The sequence below is a fragment of the Dipodomys spectabilis genome, unplaced genomic scaffold (genome assembly GCF_019054845.1).
Source record: "Dipodomys spectabilis isolate Male_0828 unplaced genomic scaffold, ASM1905484v1 ptg000190l, whole genome shotgun sequence".
Taxonomy (NCBI): domain Eukaryota; kingdom Metazoa; phylum Chordata; class Mammalia; order Rodentia; family Heteromyidae; genus Dipodomys; species Dipodomys spectabilis.
Window position 1 is genome coordinate 3,007,605 of NW_024870867.1, and position 20,878 is coordinate 3,028,482.

At 34.6% G+C, this 20,878-nt stretch overlaps 1 protein-coding gene across 2 annotated transcripts in view; it reads right to left on the reverse strand.

Moving 5' to 3' along the window:
- Positions 1-20,878, reverse strand: part of Crppa (CDP-L-ribitol pyrophosphorylase A) — a 227,560-nt gene that overhangs the window by 125,012 nt on the left and 81,670 nt on the right. For both annotated transcript variants that reach the window (XM_042695811.1, XM_042695810.1), the window contains exons 7-8: positions 6,873-6,965; positions 6,337-6,429 (exon numbers count right to left, since the gene is read on the reverse strand). In XM_042695811.1, coding sequence (XP_042551745.1) covers positions 6,337-6,429; positions 6,873-6,965 — 186 coding nt within the window. The remainder of the gene's footprint in view (positions 1-6,336; positions 6,430-6,872; positions 6,966-20,878) is intronic.

The window sequence follows — 20,878 nt, forward strand, 5'->3', positions numbered from 1 at the left end:
ACTATAGAACCTTTCCATTAACCATTTAGCCATAAGCAAAGACCTCTTAAAACATAGGACAACGCAACCAATTCTCTCTATTCAACACTTCCTTGAGAATGATTTCATCATTCCTCATCTTTATGTTAGAAATGAATTCCTTCATGACCACAGCTGGAAAAAGTTCTAAAGGTATTCTAAACCAGTATTTATTTAGGTTTTATTATTGATTTAGGCAGGAAATACCTGAGACTTACTCTATTTGCAGGAAACAAATAAAAGAATGTGCAGAATTTGTATGAGTGATTCTATTTCTTCTGAAGCAGAACACAAACAGTGAATAGGAAAAGTTTAACATATTTTTAGCAAAAAAAGTCACGGAAGTGTAATATAAAAATAGTATTTCTGAAGGAAAAACAGAAGTATTGATAAAGCAAGAGGCTTGAGGCTAGAGTGAAAGAGTCTTTGGACCTGCTACTAAGGCCAATTAGACACAATATCCACTCAAAATACGAACACAAGATTTAGATACTTAACATACAGATTGTGTAAAGTAAACCCAGTGTAGAAATAATGAGAGCCAAGGGAGCTGTCATTTGTTTTTTTGGAAGGACTCTTGAAAACACATTTTCTTAGACTAGTAATAATAGGGCAAACAGGAAAAAAAGGTATGGAAAAAGCAGTTAAGTAAAAGGTGACAACAATCCCTGTCTAAGCTCTGGTACGAAGTTTAAGAAACAGATTTTATAACTTAAATTCATTAAAGGCTCAAGGCCCTGTGAAGCTAAAATAAGAAGCTATTTGTGTTTAAAAGAAGAAATAACTGTATTTTTCCAGTTGTCATTTGTTCTTTATTAGGAAGGAATATTCAATACATATATGTGCGCCTATATATATTTTTAATCTTTTTTCCATTATTTAACACATCCATGAGAGCATAAAAGTAACAAGTATATATGATCTTTAGCACATTGGATTGATTCTGCTCCTGGTGCTGACACTGCCATCTGTGGAACCTTCTGGAAGCAATTTACATTTCCATGACAGTTTCCTCATATGTGGAACTATGAACTATCACTGGATGGTTTTGTCTAAATGTTTTTTTTTTCTTTTTTGGAAGGCAGAAGGATTTTGACATGTTCAAGTACTATAGTATTTTAAAAAGAACATTCTGATCTAGACCCATCTCAATGAACAAGCAGAGCATGGTGGTTAACTCCTATACCTCCAAGCTATTCAAGTGGTTTAAGTAGGAGGATCATGGCCTGAGGCCAGCACTCAAAAAAAAGTGTGAGAAAATAAAAGCAAAATAAAGAGGGTTTGGGCCTGGCTTCAGTAATAGAGTACCTACTTTAGCATGTTCCATACCTCTGAGTTCAAACTCTAAAGTCCTCAAAAAGAAAAAAAAAAAAAGATTTTTCCTATCGAACACATTAACTGATGTGATTTTTAAAGTGACTTTATGCCAACAGGTCTCAAATTTTTAAAAAGAGAGTACTCTGTTTCCAAATAGAAAATTATCCTAGTATAAAGTATGCTTGTTACCTGAGTACATATATTTCCCAAATCACCAATCTAAAAGATTACATAGAACAAAAAACATGTCAAGGTAATACACACACATGCATTAAGAAATAGAACATTATGAGATCACCCATGTAACTATCTCTTTCCACATTAACACAAAACCTAGCTCACCATAGGAATTTGTAGGATCCTAATTCATTCATTGTAATTATATTGAACTGTGTTAAATTTCCCAATAGAAAATTTATGTGGCCAACAAAACAATATTAGCATATTTTTAATCATTAGAAGTACCATCAACACAAGGACTTAGCAAATTAGCCTTTTTAAAACAAATGAAAATAAAATAAAAATGATGATTTAATAGATGGTTCAAAAGAATATTGTGTATCAGGGGTTAACAAAGGAGCATCACAGAACTAAAATCCTAAAACTATTTTTGAAAAATGGTCACTTGTAGCACATCAAAACACCAATTTTTATCACTTAAGATATAAGTCAACATTATTTTTGTTTCATATGTTCCAGCTAAATTAACCCCTTCACCTCACTTTAAATTCTGTAAATAAAACAGGATGACACAGTACAAGATAACCTTATCTAGGTTGACAGTACATCAGTTGAAAATTTCACAAATGTCCAATAACAAATCTCACTTTGCCTCTAACAGATTCCTCCTACTTTTGTCTCCTCTCTTTTCATAGAGAAGGAAATTAAAATTTAAAACCTCTTACCTACTTATCACCCAAGAGTAAATATGCCTTTAAACATTTACAATATGTGCATTCAATATCTATTGAATCAAAAAACACCAAAGTTTGAAAAAGACATAATTTTCTATTATTTGATATATAATTTTGAAATCTATTTCTCATGAGTAAACCAGTTTAAGAAATGATGTGGGGCTGGGAAGGTGGCTCAGTGGTAGAGTGTGTACCTTGCATGCCTGAGGCCCTGGGTTCGATTCCTCAGCACCACATAAGCAAAAAGAAAAAAGCCGGAAGTGGCGTTGTGGCTCAAGTGGTAGAGCGTTAGCCTTGAGCTGAAGAGCTGAAGGACAGTGCCCAGGCCCAGAGTTCAGGCCCCACGACCGGACCCAAAAAAAAAAAAAAGAAATGATGTGATTCCTCTGACTTTTTCAGAATTTAACATGGATTTAACATAAACCATTTTAAAAAAATCAAAAGCTGGGTATAGGTGGCTCATGATTGTATTCTAGCTATTTAGGAGGCTAAATTCTTTAAGATCTTGGTTCAAAGTCAGTCTGGGCAGAAAAGTCAAAGAGAGTCTATTTCATGGAATTGAGACCTATTTGTACACCTACTTGTAAATAAATGTTTAAATGAAAACAAAATAAAATTGAAGGAAGAAAAGGAACAGCAAAAAGTTGTCTGGATGCATGGCTCAAGTGGTAAGAGCAACAGCCTAGCAAGCAAACTGAGAACGCATTAAGCCCTGAGTTCAAATACCAGTACAGGCAAAAGCAAACAACAACAACAATAATAAAGAGCTTTGGTTTACTCTTTTAGCAAAGGTAATTCTGATAGAAGTGGAACATCTGAGCTGCTTGATACTCATAACATAGATAGATAGATAGATAGATAGATAGATAGATAGATAGATAGATAGATAGATAGATAGATGATAGATAGAGATAATGAATGTATATTCATACTTATACATACAAGATCTATGTGTATATATGTATATATTTTTTCTTACAAAAAAGAAAACTGAAATGTATATGCACTTAAATTCATTTTATTGTATGTCTCTATACATCTAGGAATTTGAAGAATAATCAGATAATTATGACAATTTTCATCCACAGAAAAATTAAAATGGCCTTCTTACCATCTTTGGTAAAAAGCCAAATCAGAAGCCAAGATGACGAGACCTGTTCAGTCTCATTCATAATCACTCTCAACCAATTCAACAGCCACGGGCTGTTGCACTTGCCTCTCTATGCAAGGAGCCAACATTTTTTGTTTGTTTGTTTTTCTGCTGATCCTGGTTACTGAACTCTGGGCCACAACCTTGCTTGACTTTTTCAGTCAAGGCTGGTACTCTACTACTTGAGTCACATTTCCACTTCCATGATTTGGATGGTTAATTTTTTTAAAATGAGTGCTGCAAAGATTTTTCTGCCCAGGCTGGCTTCTAACTAGGATCCTGAGCTATATGCTACCTGGGGTAGCTAGGATTAGAGGCATGAGCCACAATCTCCTGGCCAAAATTCTTTATTGTATACTTCCCAGTGATTTGTTCAATTCTGAGAACATATATTTTACATATGTTCTAATGACACATTTCTGATAAAGCTTAATAATAAACAATATTATTACCACATTGAATCTCTCTGTACAATGGCAAAATAATGAGCGTACAAATACCAATCATATTCATAATTATACAATTTAACATCATCACTTCAGTGTTTATATTGTATAAGCTATACCCTTATTCTCAAACTAGTTTTGAGAGAGCTATTTTCACTTTAACTAAAAGGCTGCCTTTCCTTTAATTTAACACAGAATGCCAAGGACCCAAATAACTCTGCATTTACTGAGATCCATGAAACAGAATTCAACAAAAGTTAACAGAAGGGTAAGTTCATGTATTTATGGAAGCAAAGGCTTGAGATACACCTGTAACAATAAGCAGAAGAACTGATGCTTATAAACTAAATGTGTGTGTGTGTGTGTGTGTGTGTGTGTGTGTGTGTGTGTGTGTGTATGTGTGTGTGTGTGTGTGTGGTGAAAAGCAGGAAAGGAAGGCAGGGCAAAATTCAAACATAAAGATAATATGCTTTGGGGACAGATCTAATATGCTGAATTGGAGAAGTGTTCCATTAGAAATACTGCATAGAAAATTGGAAAATACATGGCTGAGGCTTGGGAATAAGACTGGGATAGTGGAAGTAAACTTGAGTCATGTCTTCCAGGCAGAAAGAAGAGGAGCTAGCCTATTTATCATTGCAGCCTTGCTCAAGAGTCTTCCAGGCAGAAAGAAGAGGAGCTAGCCTACTTATCATTGCAGCCTTGCTCAGGACCCTGCACTCTGCTGTAAACTACACTTGGCATCCATTACTTTTAGGCATTCAACAGTTTGAAAAGAAGTGTCGTTAACCTCTACTAATGAGTAATAAAGCTCAAGAAAATTGAGCCTTAAAACTTAAGCAGCTTGATAAAAAGAAAACAATGTATTTTGATTTAAATCCCTTGTCCTTTTCCCTGTACTCTATAACCTCTACAGGATCATACAGGAGAAAGTGAGGTGAACTAGATTCCTAAGAAAAGGTAAAGAAGGGAACAGAGACATAGGACTACCTGTCTACCTCCCACAGATCCTCCCAGAAATGGTTTTATCCCATTAATCTCCTTTAAAATGTATTAACTGAAATACATGTAATTGCTTAGAAAGACAAAAACAAAGTTCAGCAAAATGAATACCAGGAAGTGGGTACTAGAAAGAGGTAGGATGGGGTCAAGGGTTAAGGGATAAACAAATGAAGAGGAGAAAAAAAGGGAAGAATGCATTCAAGAATCAAATGCTTAGCCTACAAAATTAAGCAGAGTGAGGGAAGGGGTGGGTAGGGGAGAAATGTGTGAGAATGTTAAAAGAGAAAACATGCATCAAGATATTGTATTCATAAATTTCTTTGTTATACGGCAATTCCTTTGTACAATTACTTAAAGATAATAAAAACACATAGTATAGTTCACTGACAATCTCTCAGTGAAAAATCAGTCACATGTAGGCCTTGGGTTTCTATAACCACCTGCACTTCTACAGTCCATTTCAGGTCATAGAACCAAATGTAATTGGCCAGTGAAATAATTCTATTTTTCCCAGTTGCTAATGTGTTTTACTTGCATTGTTCACATAAGAAAATGTTGTGCAAATTATTATCTTTATTCCATATTAATTATCTTACCTATCAACAACTGAATTCCCCACTTCAGGAACTGGGAAACTGCTAGCACTTTCCCACAGCAAAACACTACATACTACAGGCTCTGCTTCTCGGCCAGTTTCCGTGGTGTGGCTTCTGTACCTGTCCCTCCTTGATTATTTTCTTGATACATCACCTGTGCTACACAAGTAATCAAGCAAAATTCTGCACTAAATAATAGGCATACTCTTAATAATGTACAGAAAAAAAATCTCCAAAGATGTTTTAGGCCAGTATTCTAGGAATTCCCTTTCATTTGTTCTATATATGCGGTCTATGGAAAAGAATTCAACAATATATTCTCACAAGACAATATGTTGGAAATGAAATTAGCTTGCAGAGCAGAGAGTTGGGGGAGACAGAAAGTGGAAGAAAAACAAGGGAGGAGGTAACAATGTTCAGCAAGAAATGTACTCATTACCTTATATATGTAACTGTAACCCCTCTATACATCACCTTGACAATAAAATTAAATTAACTTCATTTTTCTACTGTTAGATTTCCTTCTCATTTTTTAACTTTTGAATTTCTTGTCTTATGACATTATGGTAATATACTTTTAAAAAGCACTTCATATTATCCAAACAACTAGTCAATTCAGTCATAAATTTTGCAATTTTAATGAGGATAAAGACATGTAATTGGTTGCTAAGATAATTTTTTTTTTCCTAAACGAATCAGTTCTACCAAAAGACTGCATAATGAAGTCGGGGTGCCCACAGAAGTCACAATGAGGAACTGAACTTGACAGGGAAAAGTTCCTGATTCTGTCTTTGAATTGATATTTGCAATTGGATAAAATTTTGTCAGACATAAAGAGGTATGAGGGAGAAGGCACCAAGTTAAAAGAAGAAAACTAGCATTCTCTCACTTACCGAAACAACAACTACAGGGTACAAGATGGAAAGGTTGCTCTCTTCAAGCATGCGCAGGAGTTTCCGGGTCTCTTGAAAATCAGACATCATAATCTTAAAAAAAAAAAAAAATCAAGAAAATAAGAGGAAGTTAAAGAAATTTTTACAAGAACCAAAAGTTAACTCAAAGGGAAAATAGAGCTGGCATAATATTCAAAATGCTTATCAAGATTAATGCTTTCTCAAGATTAAGCAACTTTAAAGGCTACTCATAGCTAAAATTTTTGAATGATTTATTAGATCATATTTATAGTTTATTTGAAAATATTGTATAAAGGAACACTATTGTTTCTCATTATGGGGAAGAGACTTAGAAAACATAACTTTCCTATTCCTAAGAGATAAAGCACACGATTTCCAAACACATGTTACATGACATAACTGATCTTGTAACATCTTCTATGAAAATAAATACAAGTCAACAGAAATAAATTATCTTTGGTATTAGATTTGCTCAGACCTTCAAATGCTTTGAACCATTTGCATTTGTTACTTACATTCATACTAACAAAATTGTAGCATTGCTTTAAGTTGCTCTGCTGAATATCTCTGCCAGCCTGACCCGGTTCTCCAGATTCAATTTTAACATCCTTGGAGGAAAGACAGGAAAAATTTTACACTTTAGAAAGACCAAATATGAGCATGAAACAACTTTGTTACAAAAGAGCATATAATTGATATAAGACATATAAAACCTAGGATCACATATAAAAATAAGCCCTGGCTTGAGTTTATCAGGCTACAAGTGAATGTAATTTCTTTTAGTAAACAAGAATGTAGGGAACTTTACAATTTAGGCAGGGGCGGAGGGGGCGGAATTTAGTTGTGGAGATGGGAGGGAAGGGACGGTAGGGGAAAAACAAAGGAGGATGCAACAATGCTTGATAAGAAATGTACTTGTTACCTTGCTCATGTGATTATAACCCCTCTGTACAGTATTTTCACAATAAAAGACTTATTAAAAAAGAATGTAGGAAACTGCTTCAGAAAAGAAAAATGTAGATGATATAGAAAATATTCAGTAACTAGCAAATACTCTGGTTTATATTATACAAAGAATTTATTGTAGAGTGTATTAAAAAAGGACTAAAAGAGAAAGGTTGGTACTCAGAGTTGTTTGGATTAGGAAAGGATGCTACACATTACTGTTCCAAAGATAGAATTCATTACACCTGGAATGACTTAAAGCTGGAAAGCAGTAAGAGATTATGACAATTCCAGTGAGAGAAAAATGAAATGATATGAACAATAATAACAAATACCAAAGACACAGAGCTTGTCAGAAGAGGTAGATTCAATGTAGATTCAGAAGAAACAGCCTACATGTCCTAGAACTGAAGAACACATACACACACACACACACACACACACAGAGAGAGAGGAATATTACTTAACCATAAAGAAGAAGAAACTGTATTTGTTAGACCACTAGCCATGAACCATGAGAAAAAAAAAAAGCTGAGAAAAGGTACAAGGCCTTGAATTCAAGCCCCAAAACAAAGGGGCTTCAATTCAACATTTCAGTTTACCAGTACAAAACATCTTGTCAACGTCACCCCTTTCTTTGCTCTCCCTTGTCTCTCCAAACTCCAACTCAATTTCCCTAGTTGCATTTTCATATAAGTATTTCATATATTTCATATATAAGTATATATTTCATATATAAGTATATATTTCATATATAAGTATATATTTCATATATAAGTATTTCATATATTTCATATATAAGTATTTTCATATAAGTATTTCATATATTATGCCTGAATTCTCCCACTGTTCCTCTCTTCAATCTTCTATTCCCCAAAGGATAAGAGTTAGGGGTCTAGTTTAGTCTTCTGCAGATGGACATCCAATTTTCCCAGCACTGTGGATTCTTCAACATGTATTTTGAACTTTGTAAAATAGTAGATGGCTATAGCTGTGCAGGTTCATTCCTGGGTCTTTTAATCTATTCCACTGGTCTTTGGGTCTGTTTTTGTGCCAGTATCATGCTGTGAGTCTGTGGTATAACATAAAGTCTGGTGGTTTTACCCGGTAAACAGACCCTTTCCCGCGGAGGACCATCAACCTCCGGCTTGCTTGCTATTTTTTTAAGTACCATTGTATCCTTTGCAATTTTTAATATTTCTAGGATTTTTCTAAAATATCTACTCCCTTGCATTAAATAATAATAATAATAATAATAATGGGCAACACGATCGGTTGGAGCTCCGAGAGTTTTTTAAGGAAAAAGCTTCCTGGTGTCCCCTCCCCCACCGTGGGAACGTTCACTCTCCTCTAAACTCCAGCCAAAGAATGTATGGCTTTTTATCTTGTGACTAACATTGCTAGTATGAAAACAATTCTTTGTTCACCTTCTCAACATGCAACACAATTACAAGAATATATAACAATCTGTTTAAAAACATTTTTTTTTTTTTTTGGCTAGGTATGATGGTCCAAGGCCATAATCCCAAAGCCAGGGAAGCTGAAGCAGGAAGATCAGGAGTCAGAAGTCCATCTGGACAGGCACCATAAAATAAAATAATCCCCTTCTGCGGGTGAAAAAAAAAAAAAAACATCAAGTCTCCAGCACTGCCCTCTCTCTCTCTCTCTCTCCCTCTCTCAGAATGGTTTTGGCTAATCAAGCTGGCCTTCTTGCTTTCATATATGAGTTTTAGTATTGATTTTTCTATTTCTGGGAAGAATGACGTTGGGAATTTAGTGAGTATTGCATTACATTTGTAGGTTATCTTTGGCAGGGTGGTCATTTCACAGTATTCATTGTGACAGTCTATGAGCAATGGAAAACACAAATATTCTTAAACACAAACCATTTTCTTTATTGTCACAAACAGTGGGTACATGCTTGTTTTTGTCAGTTTTAACTTATATTGACTTTAGTATGCATTTGTTTGCTTGTTAAAGTTTATGTTTCTTAAACTTACCTATTAGCAGTTAATAAAACATTTTTTATCTTTAAGTAGTTGTACAAAAGAGGTGCCACATAACAAAGTCACATATGAATTCGATAAATCTTCATCAATGTCACCCTTTTATCATTCCCACCCATACCGTCTTGCACACCACTTCTCTCAACGCCTCTTAATTTTATAGGATAGACATTGGATTCTTGACTATATTCTCCCCCTCTTCTCCACTTCATTTGTCTACCCCTCTCCCTTTGACCCATCTCACCCCATTTCAAATACCACTTTCTGGTATAAAACATATTCTTCTGACCAGCTACACAGTGTTAGCTATTGTTTAATTACAATTAATTCATGTTTGTGCAACTATTTGATAAACTAGAAATGCTAATTTCTAGTTGTCTAGATGTCATCAGCAAATGTTCAAAGATTATGAAAGACAATGGACACGTTTGTAAAAATATTAGTAGTTTTGTCCTTTGAGAAAAACAAGATCAAAGTTGAAATTCTTTTCTTCATCACACTCAGCCTCTTAATAATTATTTCAAGTTAAGTCTAATTCTTTTATTTAGTCATACTGGTTTCTTACTCACCAAAATAATAATAATTGAAATTTGACATGCTTGAACACAGAAACATAGACTTTACCTAAATATAGCAAAGGCGTCTTTGACACCTTTAATAAACAAAGACCTCATCAGATAACTCTATGAGGCTGTTTATAAAACGGCTCTATGGCATCATCTTATGCTGTCGCTCCTAATGTTTCTACTCTCAAGCACAGCAAATGGAACAATCTGCTGGCTAGAAGAACTTCTTGTTCTGTAAATATTTTGATTCATAGAACATTAAAGCAATATTTAAAACAATTTTCCAACATGTTCAGTAAAATTAAAGAGTCCTAAAATTTAAATATTTTCCTTACAATACAACAAACGAAAGTCCAGGGGAAATTTACCTTATGTAGATACAAACATCTGCATAGTCAAGCATTTTGATGATGATAGTTTGTTTTGGGGGAAAAAAAAAAAAACAGGGTTTACCTAAATCTGAAAGACTTTGGTTCAAGTCACATGAGTCAGAGGTTCGAAAATGTGTTTCTGAGAAGCCAACTCTCTTTGTAACATAATATGTTGATTGAGTCATCTCTGAATCTAAATCTATCAATTTCCCACCTCTCTCCCATTCAAACAGCAGCTTTAATGTGTATACAAACAAAGGAGTTGGAAAGAGATACATTTTCCTTTCACTTTGTTGACATATTAACAATTAAAAGCCCTTTTTCTTTTTTAGCACTCAGCCTGTACTATATTCTTTATTTGAAGCAGCTTTTTAAAGTACTTCTAGTTATGAGGATGGATTCTGGAGCTCAGCCCACTGGGTGTAAATCTATATCTAAAACATTCTTGCTACGTGGCTGTTGTATTAAAGCCCTGTGGCACATTTTACTAATTTTAGCAAAATGACTTGTTTCATAGAAATTAGCTAAATTAACATGTAAGTTAAGGATTAACATTCCCCACACTTCCTGGCTATATGCTGTATTCCCAGAAAGTTTCTGAAAAGAGAGAGAGAGAGACAAAGAGACAGAGACAGAGAAGAGAGACAGAGACAGAGACAGAGAGACAGACAGAGAGAGAGAGAACTTGAAATCAATGGATTTGGGGAGATTTTTAAGGTGATAAAACAGGTTACCAGTCTGTTATGTTATACAAACTCTAGCCCTCAACCATGAAGGCTGAACTGATAAGATTATACTGGTGGCTATCTACTTCATCAATTGCAACCATAAAATCTAGACCCTAGGCAGTTGGTAATACCATAGAGACATATACTCTCAGACTATGCTCTCAGACCCCATAGTCAGAAAGAAAAAAATTAATCAAAGATCTACCACTATCTGTCACAACTCTCATTGGTTCCCAGTCCCTTACCACACCAGGGAAGGGGTGGTACTTGCCTAATTTCATAGTATAAACACTACACTTCACAAAAATTGAAGTATAACATGCAGCTTAAATGTTCCTCTGCAATGCTACATAAAGCAGTAATATTGTCTCTGTTTCTGATCAAAGAATCTTCCCAACAATGATTATCCAAGAAAGTCTAGTGAGAATGTTTTCAGGTCCTTCACATTGCTTGCTTGAGTATATATAAAATGTTAATCCATGTCCTTGAATGTGGGGATGTGTGTGTATGTGTGTGTGTGTGTGTGTGTATGCTGTTCTTCTACTTTCAATGCATTTAACACATAATCTTATCTCCATTATGCCCTCACATTTTTACCTAAAATATATGGAAGATTTATCATTTACTAGAAGCCATGCCAAGTACTTTGAACACTTATATAATATCACACAGCACACATATGCACAATTATCTGTTGTTGTTCTCATGTTCCCAATAAAGAAGCTGTGGCAAAGAAGTTGAAATAAACTAAGATGACACAGCCTCATGGGACTAGTCCTCTGACACTGATAGGTTGGAACCTTTCAGTCCATACACCTAAAATATAATGTATATCAGTATTATTCTGAATACTATTATTTGGTCATGGAAGTCATGAGACCTATACTCAGAGGAGTAAGAGACTATACCAAAATCAACTCAGGAGACACCTAATCTAGAAAAGGTTAACTGAGTGCTAAGTAACAGGTTCAAACTATCTGTTAACTGTGATCATTTTTCTGGGTCCTAGACAGTGAAGAAATTATTTTAAAAATATCCTTTAATTCAAATCTTCAGACTGGGTCTTGGAGAAGAGTCTGGTGCTTTTGAACCATTTCACTGAGTATATGCTGAACAGTATTGTAGTAGTATAGTAATTATTGTAGTAATACTGCCTTACAAACAGTCAACTGTGGTTCTGAAAGTACAGAAATAGCAAAAAAAAAAAAAAAAAAAAAAACTACTAGGAGAGAGGAATAACATATAAAAACTTTGAAGCACATATCATAAAGAATTCAAAGTTCCCATTTGATTGTACATATTCTAAATCCAAAGCTAGATATCATCCAAACAAAATGCAAAACTAGCAAATACAGACCCTATCAAGTTTACTTTTTTTTGCTGTTTTTACTACAGAATATTCTACTATAATATGGCCAGTAGATAGTGTTATAAGTAAATGGGAAATTACAGTCATTAACTCATATATTATGTTTGGCAAGCACAATTTGTATATTTTTCATAGTGGAGAGAACAAAGAATAGTATGTTCTAAAAGTATATACAGTAACGTGATCTGTTTATGCTTAATAACAATGCACAAAGGAACTGCAGGATAAAAATTCACAAGATGATATACACTAATCCTATCTGTCATAATTAAAAATAGACTCAGAAAGAATACAGTTTCCCAGCCAAGGACATGTTCAAGTTTTCTTTATTTAACTGATAAATATTTATTAGGGGCTAGATTATACATTGAACTAATGTCAATCAAAGCAGAGTTTCTGCCATCATAGAGCTTAAAATCAACTGTGGAAAAAAAAAATTAGGCCTTTGTTTACCAAACTTAATTGTATGCCAGAATCCCAGAAATCTTTTCAAAAATGAAGATTTAGATTTCCTTAAATATGGTTAGATCAATTGAAACCACATTAATCTAAAAAGACTATCTCGTTTTGAATTGGTCCATTCACGGAAGTGTGAACCCCATCCTATCATTCAGAAACAACTTTACCCGCGATAAAAAATCCAAAAACACAATTAGTGTTCTGTATCATCTAAAATTAATTACCTATGTCATTACTACATGTATCAGCATGACAAAAGTAAATGACTGAAAGATTGTTTCTTCAGTTTTTTTACCTCTTTTGTTTGTGTTTTGGAGATGCTGTTTCATAACAGAATCTCCATGTTCCCTGGGTAAGCCTGAAACTCAAACTCTTCTTTCCTCTGCCTCCCCAAAGCCAGGGTGACAGGCTTGTATTACTAAACAAATTAAAGATTGAATGACTTTAACAAATTTTCAGTCAAATTCTTGATAAATTTACAACATAACTTTACTTATATGTATAACATTTAATTTTTTTCTAAGGAATATATTACACAGAGAAAGCCTTCGGATTGGGAGAAGATCTTCACTAGCAATACAACGGACAAGGGTCTCATATCTAAAATATACCTGGAACTCAAAAAATTAAATCCCCCAACAACAAATCATCAAAGAAACAACTGCCCAATAAATAAGTGGGCTAAAGACTTAAAGAGAAACTTCTCTGAAGAGGAAAGAAGGATGGCCAATAGACCCATGAAGAAATGCTCAACCTCTCTAGCCATAAAAGACATGCAAATCAAAACAACACTGAGATACCACCTCACCCCAGTTAGAATGGCAAAAATCAAGAACTCGAATAACAACAGATGCTGGAGGGGATGTGGATAGAACCTTACTGCAATGTTGGTGAGTGTGTAAACTTGTTCAACCACTTTGGAAAGCAGTATGGAGGTTCCTCAAAAGAGCTCCCCTATGACCCAGCAATCCCACTTTTGGGCATTTACCAAATGATCACAAACAAGACCACACTAAAGCTACCAGCACGACTATGCTTATTGCAGCATTATTTACCATAGCTAAGAAATGGAACCAACCCAGATGCCCCTCAGTAGATGAATGGATCAAGAAAATGTGGTATACATACACAATGGAATTCTATGCCTCCATCAGAAAGAATGACATTGCCCCATTTGTTAGGAAATGGAAAGACTTGTAAAAAATTATATTAACTGAAGTAAGCCAGGCCCAAAGAAACATAGGTCCCATGGTTTCCCTTATTTGCAATAACTAGTATATGTCTGAGACAAGCAGAAAAGGTCAGATAAGTTGATGCTAGGTGAAATGAACCCAAAGATAAACATTCAAATGTTTTTTTCTTTCATGCGATTGTTTCTAACATATTTATAAGATGATTTCTTTGTTGCTTTTTATGTCCCTCCCCCATGGTATAACCCCTGTTTTCACTGTATTTGATGTTGGTATAATTTGTGGAGGGGAAGGGAAAAAAACAAATCGTTTAAATAGGGTACAGGTAGACGCATTGCAACAATGAGATGTACAAGTCGTTATGTCAAAAAACACAACTTTGGGGGGGGGATGGAAAAGGATGGGAAGGGGAAACAAAGGAGGGGGCAACAGTGCTTGATAAGAAAGGTACTCATTATTTTGCTCAAGTAATTGTAACTCCTCTGTACGGTATTTTCACAATAAAAAAAAAAGGAATATGCTACACAGCCTAGCAGGATTTGGAACATTACAGATAATATAAATATGTACAAAATATGTACAATAAATAAATGATATTATAGCAAAATTAATGAACTTGAAGTTGCTAGTTAATATCAACCTAAATGCTACCATTATATTCCTTCAAACCTGATACAGTAGGCAGCTATTTTTATTAGTGTATTTTTCCTCTTATAGATAAACTTGTTATATTTATGTAAAAATTTCCATGTCACATAAATTTCCATTATAAGATATAGATATAGATATAAAACTAACCTATTGAATAGCAATTATTTAGCCTAAAGGCTCAAAATATTTTAGAAACATTAAGGATGAATTATATTTTCAACAACAAAAACACAGTCATATGAATTATTTCAAATATACAAATATGTACATCCAGATACTGTTATAGGACTTTTCTAGACAATACAAAAAGGAAAATCAAATCTCACTATGGAGTCTTTGTACATATTCTGAAGAATTTATAAATGTTTCTGGTTGTTTCTTCTTACTCCTTTCCTGGTAGAGTACAGCTCTCCACTAATTCCATCCCTGTTGTGGACTCTATTTCATCGAATCTCTGCAGCATCTGTAATTTGCCCTTCCCTTCCATTCCCTAAGTGGTGTAACTAGTCCTTTCTTTTGGTTAGGAAATCAATTAGAATGTCTTGTGTATACTTAGTATTTTAGATTCTTCTCAACTATTCACATGATTGATGGATGCCCAGCAGCTACCTCTTTATCTATAGAAATGTCTCTGGCTGGTATCCAAGAAGAAAGGTATTCCAGAAGTTTGCTTGTACATTGTCCTATCATCATTACCCACAGCTATTTATCTGACTCCCACCAAAGGCACAGCATAGTGTGAAAGATCCATGCTAAGAGTTGGTGAAAGAGATATGCATAATAAAAACAAGTAGTCTATGAGGAATGGTGCCACAGTTAATATTTTCAGAAGTACAAGAACATACAAGTGAGGACAACTTCATGAAGCAAATTGAAATACCCAGACCTTTCAAGGAAGGTAAAAAATAGAAGCAAAAAAAAAAAAGACAATTTCAAGGCATGTGCAAGATAACATATTGGACTGTGATCATGACCTCATCGTGTGAGAAAGGCTCAGTATCAAATGAAGATTGTCTTCAATCTTCCCTGTCAATCAACAGGGACTCTAACTCAAATGTATGAGTAGTCACTATACACATATAGTTCAATAAAAAAATGTAAGACACAATTACCCAATGAATAGGCAAGTTCATAGCTTGGAAATGCATTTTCAGATGATAAAATGCCAGGAGTAATTTATTCTGACCACAGTATCAATGGAGTGTATTTGGTTCAGTTTACCTAGAACCATCAAAACTCTGGAACCATTATTTAGCTAAAGACACTAGAAAAATAGAAAACACTATTTTTTTTGGCATTGTAAAGTAAAATTACACTGCATGTTAATGGCCAACGTGAAGATGTCTCCTAACTCAATTGTGAAAGTTAAGTACTAACAAATATAGCCGGGTGCAAGTGGTTCACGCCTGTAATCCTAGTTACTCAGGAGGCTGAGATCTGAGGATCATGGTTCAAAGCCAGCCAGGGCAGGAAAAGCCATGAAACTCTTATCTCCAATAAACCACCAGAAAACCGGAAATGGCGCTGTGGCTCAAGTGATAGAACGCTAGCCTTGAGCTGAAAAGCTGAGGGACAGCGCTCAGGCCCAGAGTTCAAGCCCCATAACCAACAAAAATAAATAAATAAATAAAAATAAAATATTTTCTAATCTATAATTAGAGCCAAAAATAAAGTCACTGTAAATAACATCTAAAGTTATGTCTCAATTTAAAATAGCATAACTTAGCATACACATAATTTTACTAAACTCAGCTATATATGTTAGTATGATACAGTATTGTAATCCTAGCATTCAGAAGGAAAAGGCGAGAGGATACCAATCTTGACTACAGGATTTCTAAGAAAAAAAAAAATCTCTTGTCTCAAAAAACATCAACTGTTGTTGAAAGTTATTAACTATAATCTACATGGCAAAGAGCATTGCTTTCCCCACTGCCAGCATGGATTCTAGGGTCTTGTGTGCATTAGCCAAGCATTCTACCACTGAGCCACATCCCCAGTACAAAAGAAAACATTTTAACATTCTTTATGTAATTTCCTTCTAGAGATATTTATTCTATGTGTAAAAAACCAATCTCCTGAATTAGAAGGAAAGACCTGACTTCACAAATGGATGCCCAAAAATACATAGTCATTCTGGTTTTGTTTTTTTCTTTTGTCATGAATTCATAAAAATGTCTATAATTTGTGAAAATGACATTATTTTCTTAAGTGGTAGATTTTATAAACTAACAATCTGAATCTTCTAGGAGAAGCAATAACTTGACAGGTTCTGGTGTCTCACAAATATACTAGCTAAAAAAGCAAAATATATGTTAAATATATAGGGAAAATTAAGTAATAGTAACCGACCTCCAGCATTAACAGTCACATCACACAACCATGGCAAACATTTGTAATTATAAACTGACTTTGACAAATATGTTGTGTACATAATTAATCCCATCTTAAGCAACAATAGCCCAATAAGTTTAGACTTTCTTTTCTCCTCTAAAGAAACCATCAGAGCTGGGAAGATGGCTCAATGGAAGAGCGCTTGCCTTGCATGCCTGAAGCCCTGGGTTCAATTCCTCAGCACCACATAAGCAAAAAGAAAAAAAAAAGCTGGAAGTGGGGCTGTGGCTCAAGTGGTAGGGCGCTAGCCTTGAGCTGAAGAGCTGAGGGACAGTGCCCAAGGCCCAGAGTTCAGGCCCCACAACCGGACCCAAAAGAAACCATCAGAAAATCTGGCTAACTGGATAGAATGGTCTGACTCGCCCCAATGGGATGGTCTTCAGACAGTTTTACTCTCATATACAATTATCACATAGTTAATTGTCTTTGTTCAGAGTCAGAGGACCAAGAGAAGAAATAGCGTTATAGTGTCACTCTTCTATTAACTACACTTAGCCCCAAAAATGAAAATCTGTATCTTCAGACTAAATACATCATCTGCTTCAAAATCAACATAAAATAACTATGTTGACTGCTTCTTAAGATGCTGATAGAGCTTAATTTTCCTCCTTTCATTTCTGCTTTTCCTCTGACCATTTACTACTCTTGATGTTTTGTTTGACATATTACATATACGGAATTTATTGAAGTCGATAACAAAAAATCTACATCTGGACACTGGACACTACCTGGAGGGCATGAGGAAAATTAAACGAGGGACAAACAAGAGCATGTGCTATACCCAGCAGAACAAATGATTTCCAGTTATACTCTGCTTGTCATCTGTGGTTATACAAAACAATAATTAAATTATATGCTATGGGAAACAGGAAGGAGGGGATAAGCAAAATACACAAAAGCTTCTAGGATCCCTATTTGTTCAGGTATGTAGATCAGTATACTTTAGGAACTTCATTCCTTTTATTACAGGAATTAAAATTGGGTTGAACAGTTTCATGGGAGTGTGGGAGTGATGTGATATATAAAAACAATCAAACTGCATGTCTTCTTCTATAGAAAGGAAACATCAGGCCCATAACTTTTTGTGAAGGTGAACTAGACCTTGTCATTTTCAGCTAAAGTGCTCTATCACTTTATTTTGTTAAGACAAAATATAAAATAATAATACCTGTAGTAACTCAGTGAACTCAGAAGAGCCAGTAAAGCTACCTCTGAGTCTGTCCCCATTTCTCACTTCATATCCTCTCATTCTGTCTCCACTCTAGTCACAGTCCCCCTGAACTAAGCTCTTAACGTCTTTCATATATTGTTCCTTCTGCCTTGCTCTTCAAATAGATAACACTTGGTTGCCCTTCTAGGTTAATCTAAAGGCCACAATCTGCTGAGAGAATTCACTCATTGCCTCTAACCCCTATAAATCATTCTCCCTGGCACAGGTTACTTTGTCTTAGAATATTCATGACAATTTTTAATAAAACAGCCCTTGGATATTTGTATATATTTATTGTTCTATCTCCAATTTGATGAAAAACTCCTTGAGACAGGAGCCATAATTGCTTAGTTTAATTCTATATATCCAATCACTGTAGTAGATAGGCATTTTGTGAGTATGGGCATGTGTGTTTGTGTGTGTGTGAGCACATTTGTGTGTGTTTGCACCCACACACGCAGTACCGGGGCTTGAACTCAAGGCCTTGTGTCTTGCTTGGTTTTTTTTCTTTTTAATCAGTACTGGTGTTGTACCATTTGAATCACATTTCCATTCCTGGCTTTTTGCTAATTAATTGGAGATAATAGTCTCTTGGACTTACTTGCTAAGGCTGATTTTCAATTATGATCCAGCAGAATAGGCATTTATGAGTTGGTAAATAAATCAATAAATTAAGAACCTAATAGGAGATTGATCACATTTTCCTAAGCATTCCTTAGTAGTTTCAGTCATGTCAACTATTATTCAGTATTTGTTGAGAGCTGGGAAAAAGTAGAAGAGGCCTCTTCCATCACTGTCAACCCTTTCTGAAGAGTTCTGTCTCTAACATGGGAAGGTTCATTGAAACACTTAAAAGTTCTTAAGGAACAATCTAACAATTATGGTCAAGGTGTTAATAACGTACTCTAATTTAGTAGTAGTAAAATGAGGGATATCTCTTAACCAACTCACTCGTTAATTTACTGCTTTAGCAACCTCCTCTGTGAATTTTGTATTTTCCATTACCATTAGAGTTAAGATATTTGGAAAACTTGAAAGTTCTGTTGCAAGTCTATCCAGGTAATTACCATGAGCATATTCAATCTCCTCCTTTGGTTTCAATGGGAAACACTACAAATCAATAAAACAATCCTCCCATTGTACACTGAGCAGCTCCACACCCACTGATCTGGCCTACTGATTTCAATAGTGATGACTTCATTCTTTTTATATATTCTTTTCAAATTCAGACAAAAGCTCTTGGAGATAAAAATGTTAGAATAGATGGCATTTTGTGTTTACTTTAAGTCATGGGCTAAAACAAATTGCCATAAAATAAATTTACCTTTATAAGGGAAAAATAAAATACATTAAACTAGATAATCATTTCCCTTTCAGACCTTAACTATACTCTCTGTCAAACTCACTGTCCTTAGATTAATAATTAGTAAAAATCATATCACACCAACTAGCATCTATACTCACTAATTATATAACTCTAGGTAAATCAAACCCAGAAGATTTCTCTGTTTCTAGTTCTAAAAAGAAAAAAAGAGACATTGTAGAATGATTTCAAAAACAAAAGTACATAGCATTGTTCTTGGCACAAAGATTTGTGACTGCCAAGGAAAGACAAGAGTATGTTAAGTTTAAGAGTTTTAAGAATTTGTTATGAAATTGAGAAAATAGAAGACAGCTAAGCAGAAGTGACATCTTCTTCCAAGCCCAACAAGATTGTTACAAGAAGAGCATATCCAAGTGTCAGTCAATAAAGTTCTTCACTAGACTTCTAGTCATCTATAGCACAGTAAAGTATCTGTGGTTAATACCAATTAACCGAATGTCTTACAATAGCCAGATCAAACCATTTTAAATGCTCCCAACACATAGAAGTGATGAATGTCTGCCAATATAGATATGCCAATTATCCTGATCTAATTATTGCATATTTTATTGAAATGTTACATTATAAGCCACAATAAATACAATCAATGTGTCCATTAAGAATATTTTTATAAAAAGTTAAAATTAAAAATAAATTATGTATTAGCTAATTTAAAAGTATAAATAAAACTGTACTATATCCCCTACAAGCAGTCATCTTCGTGTCTTTTGGATTCTTGCATACATACATACATCTTAACTTGGCTTACAGTAATATTCTTAACCTCAAGTCAAGCTTAATTTTTAAAAAAATCCATAGTTCCTCTCAGTATCAACTTAATAAATTACATGCTGTCACTAAAAATGAAATTTAAGTAAGTACTCAAAATTAGAAATGGCCAAGAGATCTGTTTTTTCTAAGAATGAAGAGGAAGAAAATACTCTACACCTAGGTATTTTATCCTAGTCTCTTATATAGAGCCCTTCAAAAATAAAACCACAAGAAGAATGTCAAAACCAAACATCCATAAGCAATATTTATCACAATACCGGTATCAGAAAGTAGAGATAAACTGTCTGCATCTGTATAGGCCCACACAGTTTAAGAAATCACAGCCAAAAGTGAAGAAAAATTAAGAGAGCTAGAAAATAAAATAATTAGCATGAATTGCCTGATTAGCTGAGCAGGCAATTCCGGAGGAAACAACAGAAATGAGGGGCAACTTCTTTGGATGCCAATTCAGACTTCCATATAAAAGAGCACATGAAG